The sequence below is a fragment of the Frankliniella occidentalis genome, unplaced genomic scaffold, assembly GCF_000697945.3.
Source record: "Frankliniella occidentalis isolate FOCC.00 unplaced genomic scaffold, Focc_3.1 Scaffold638, whole genome shotgun sequence".
Lineage (NCBI taxonomy): Eukaryota > Metazoa > Arthropoda > Insecta > Thysanoptera > Thripidae > Frankliniella > Frankliniella occidentalis.
In genome coordinates, this window is record NW_026267753.1 from 35,045 (window position 1) to 39,161 (window position 4,117).

General features: G+C 57.2%; 1 protein-coding gene across 3 annotated transcripts; it reads right to left on the reverse strand.

The window, feature by feature from the left end:
* Positions 1-1,961: 1,961 nt before the first annotated feature.
* LOC113210435 (protein mono-ADP-ribosyltransferase PARP10-like) lies at positions 1,962-3,968 on the reverse strand. 3 transcript variants are annotated; one of them, XM_026428430.2, is made up of 5 exons: positions 3,776-3,964; positions 3,077-3,165; positions 2,774-2,998; positions 2,298-2,681; positions 1,962-2,167 (listed from the first exon to the last, which is right to left on the reverse strand). In XM_026428430.2, coding segments are annotated over exons 2-5 (678 nt in total). In that variant the 5' UTR covers positions 3,144-3,165; positions 3,776-3,964; the 3' UTR covers positions 1,962-2,165. The 3 variants fall into 3 exon arrangements, with proteins under 3 accessions (XP_026284215.1, XP_026284213.1, XP_026284214.1); XM_026428428.2 differs by having other exon boundaries at positions 1,962-2,681; positions 3,776-3,968; XM_026428429.2 differs by lacking the exon at positions 3,776-3,964 and adding an exon at positions 3,567-3,725 and having other exon boundaries at positions 1,962-2,681.
* Positions 3,969-4,117: the final 149 nt, after the last annotated feature.

Genomic DNA, 4,117 nt, shown 5'->3' on the forward strand with positions numbered 1-4,117 from the left:
TTGATCAAGGCATTTGGATCATTAAAAGAAAGAATTTCGATCTTGCTGTCATCATTTGGCCCAGACTTTAATTTGATCTGATGGGAAACATCATGATCTGAAACACATAACTCTGATCTCTGTCTCACAAATGTATGCAAATTGGTGTCTGACGAATGTTTGGAGTGGTAGAACGTGCTGGGTATTTGATCAGAGCGGCGATATGTTGCCGCAAGAAGGACCGGACAGTCTCCGGTTCAGCCTGTGAGGTAGGCAAAGGGTGCGGTGCGTGTGCGAGGGGTTGCCCGTGAGCCGGGCGCCTGGACCAACGACTCAGGACTGCGGCGGAACACTGCGCCCGCGGATGTCTGGCGAGCGGGCCGGCGCGGCACGGCGGTGCAAGTCAGCCCGGCGCTATTCCTGTCGGCTGGTAAGACACGCCATTCCCTGCCCCTGCTGCCCTCCCCCTCGCTCTCTCTCTCGCACTCATGGGCGGAGCGCGCCACCACCGCCGGCTGGGAGTGGCAGGCCTGAGGCAGGCCGCGGGGCGCGAAGCCGTAGCCGTAGTCGCTCCCTCGCCGTCGTCCCCGCGCCGTCGGCGAGCTCCGTCCGTTCCTTGTTGTCGAGGCGCACGGGCACGCGGCGCGAGTGGTGGGTGCGCAGCTGCGCCAGTGATATGCTGAGGCGAGGGCTCCAGAGGCCGAGCCGAGCGACGAGCGCCGCACCCCTTCCGTAGGTAGGTGAGGACTTTGAACCTGCACTTCCTGTAGACGCTGCCGACCGGACGACGACGACGGGGGCCGAGACGCGACAGAATCGTGCTTTCGCTGGAGTGTTCGGCCAGCCGTTCAACGGGGTTGGTCGGGGCGGGCGCCTTATGCCGAGGGTGACAAAGGCACACAAAGGCATTGCTCGCAAGGTGTGTTTTCACGGCAACCCCGGCAGGGTGGCGGCGGCGAGGGCGCGGAGTGCGGAGGCGCCTTGGACGGGCGCCAGGTCGGCGTGCAGCCGCCGCGCCTGATGCCTGTTTGCTGGTAAATCGGGGAAATCCTCTATGTCGAACCTCGCGCGATGGCCGCGCCGCCACACCGGCGCCGCCGAGGAGCCCGAGCTTGGCGAGCTCTGGCTGGCCGCCGCGGGCTCCCCCTGGTCCCCAAAGCACTAAGTACTACTTGTCCACCACCCGCCACCCCCTCGGGCCCGCGCCTGACACCCGACTCCTCGTGAAACCGGTAATTTTGGCCGCGGATGTGGGCGCGAGGCTGCAGTAAAAGAGAAGAACCAAACCTCTTTTGTGACGGCGGCGGCGATCGCTTAGCGCCGCGGCTCATATGTTGATGGTGGCTGGCTGGCGCTCAGGTCGGCGTTGGGGCGTGGGGGAGGGGCCAGGGGGAGGCCCCCACCGACTAGCCCCACTCGCACACGGGCGCGCTTTCACACCCAACACACACCCCCACAGAAACATTGGCAGCCGCGCGATGCTCTAGCACGGCGAAAGGGTGCCACCTGCGGACCCGCGGACGCGCGGCGGGGCGCGAAGTGCGCAGCGCGGCGCAGCGGCCTGGGGGGCGAGAGCAGCGTGCTGAAGAGTGACTCGGGATCAGAGAGCGCAATCAGTGTGAATTTAGAAAACAAAAATATGAGTTTATTGACGTGAAAAAAAAACACCGTCAAAACCACTTTTTCTTCCCGTGTGAGCTTTCCCAATCAAATCCAGTCACACCCCTCGCCAGTCGCGTCTAATCTTTTGACTTCCAGTCGGTGTACACGTACCCCTCGACAACCACACTCGCCAGTGAAGGCGCCTGCGTAGCGCTGGGTAGGCTGACCCGCCAAGCAGCTGTGTGGGGCCAGTGGCCCACCCTCTCAAAACTCCCCAATCGCAGGGGTTGAAGTGCGGGCGACATAAGCACGGCGGGCGAGGCCGGGGCTGCTGCAAAAAATGTTATAATCCGAAACCTGCGTCAGAGGCTAAGGCGCGGTTGAAAAACAGATCTGTTGTTATTATTATCAATAAATCATAAACACACTGTCAGGTTAGATAAGAAACAAGTACACGACCAGCAAATCTGAGTAAATCATGAAAAACATTAGGCAAATTAAAATTAACACACTACCGTACGAATAAGGACTGGTTGTCTTGGCAACTACTGACCACTAATCAGTAACCTAACAATTTTATGTTGTTCTGAAATCAAAAAGAAAAGGAAGTCAAATTAACAATAACATCTCCTCTGAGAATCGTCAATAGTACGGCCCGTAGTAGAAACCATTGTCATAGTCATCGCACTCGCACTCGTAATTATCACAAATCTTACAGTAGTCGTCATCGCCGTCCCCGTAGTAATGATAATCATCATCATCATAATCGCAATAATCAAAGTCGTCCTCGCGGACAGGCGCAGCTGTCCGCTTGAAGTAGACTACGTGGGTGGGACGGTAAGAGTTGGGCTCAAACTTGACCACCACGTCCAGGGTGTCCTTGTTCTTGGCCGTGGTGTCGTAGCGCAGCGGGAAGCGGCCGGGCATGTAGGGCGGCTGCTGCATGACGGCGTGCTGGCCCCTGTTCTCCTCCACCTGCAGGATGTTGGACACGAGGACGTCGCACAGCAGCATGCAGCCCGAGACCGAGATCTTGTCCGAGTAGTGGGACGCGTACATGGCAGAGGCCGAGAAGGAGACACCAGCGCCAAACCTGTGACCTGGGCGGGGAAATCCAAATTTACAGCTGGACTTGCGAAAATGTGGGGGGTGGAGGGGGGGGGGCTATACAGTAAAAGAGATGAGTGCTTACCCACGTTCTGACCGTGACGGGACACCTCGAAATTGTGTTTTAAAATCTGGGCGACGTTATTCGTTTTCGTGCCGTGCCAGAGCTTGACGACCCTCACGTGCCCATAAGTCTTCTTGTAGTTCTCCTGCTTCTCCTTGAATTGTTGTTCGAGTCCATAATTTTGAACTGCCTCGATGGACTGTATTTCAAGGCGGGTGTCCCGATTAAAATTGTGGGAGCAAAACACTGTAAAAAAAGTTTTGACTAGACAAAAACTTCAGGAATCACTCTATAGTGCCAAAAGTGAAAGAAAAGATAGCTTACAGTCGGAAACAGCTTGGTAATCGGCGGTGCCGGGTGTTAACTTAGTTCTCTCCACTATATGAGCCATGATTATCAACCTCTCTCAAAGCCTGCAAGTTAAGTACAAATTCATTTTTAAAGGGAAGATGTCATCACATCAGGGGTGTATCGGTGTGAACGCGTCGGTGTGAACGCGTCGGTGCGAGCAGGTTTGCCTGCTCACAGGGGCCATGGCGCGTTAGGGGCAGAAGATGGTAGGCAAATCCGCTCGCACCGGCGGGGTGCACCTGGGCATGCGCAGTGTGCCGTTTGTTCTCCCGTCTTACTTCTTCAAGGCCAGCTCTGAGATACCCCCGCCCCCCCCCCTCACAGAAAACGTTCCACCACTGACGTTTCCAGGGACAATACGCATATTTCATGACTTGCAATACTTTGAATACCTGAGCTCTATCTCTGGAATAACAGTCCACACAAACACGTCAACCATAACCTCCAATAACAAGGGCCTTACTCATAGAGTCCCTCAAAAATACGCCAGTGATTTGAGCGCCTCGTTGACGTGGTCATTTGAGCTCGCCTCACTTTGTACACTTGGCTCTAGCTACAGGAGTGGCCCAACTTAACTAGTGGCCCTCTCTGCGGCAGCCCCCGCACTCTTGCGTTTGTTTGTGCCGACTTGACTTGGGCGGGCGGGTAGGATGTGGTAGGATGTTCACTGACCTGGGACCACTGAGAGGCTCTGCCGTATGCTGCAGACCGGGGGACTGGGACTGGAACCGGCGAGAGCCCTGCAATCTGAAACCCGAACGGCGGCTGGACGACTGCAAACGCAGCGGCTCGGCTGCTGGGCTGGCTGGACTGATCGCTCTGTCGGACAGGGCGCCGCGCTGCCTGTCGGCTTGCCGTGCCGTGCCGGTCGTGCCGCGCTCAGCAAGAATGACAGCCATCGGCCCTGCCTTGCTATTCGTCGATCGTCGCTTAGCTCTTTTGTTGGCTTGAGGCATAGCGGGCACAGCACCCCCTACTTCCACCCCTCCTGCCGGCTCTCGCCCGGCCTCCCCC

Coding starts and splice junctions, on each gene's coding strand:
- LOC113210435 (XM_026428428.2), bottom strand. CDS start 3,143: ATGGCTCATATAGTGGAGAGAACTAAGTTAACACCCGGCACCGCCGAT. Junction 2,999..3,076: donor TTACCAAGCTGTTTCCGACT/GTAAGCTATCTT, acceptor CTTTTTTTACAG/TGTTTTGCTCCCACAATTTT. Junction 2,682..2,773: donor CCGTCACGGTCAGAACGTGG/GTAAGCACTCAT, acceptor TTCCCCGCCCAG/GTCACAGGTTTGGCGCTGGT.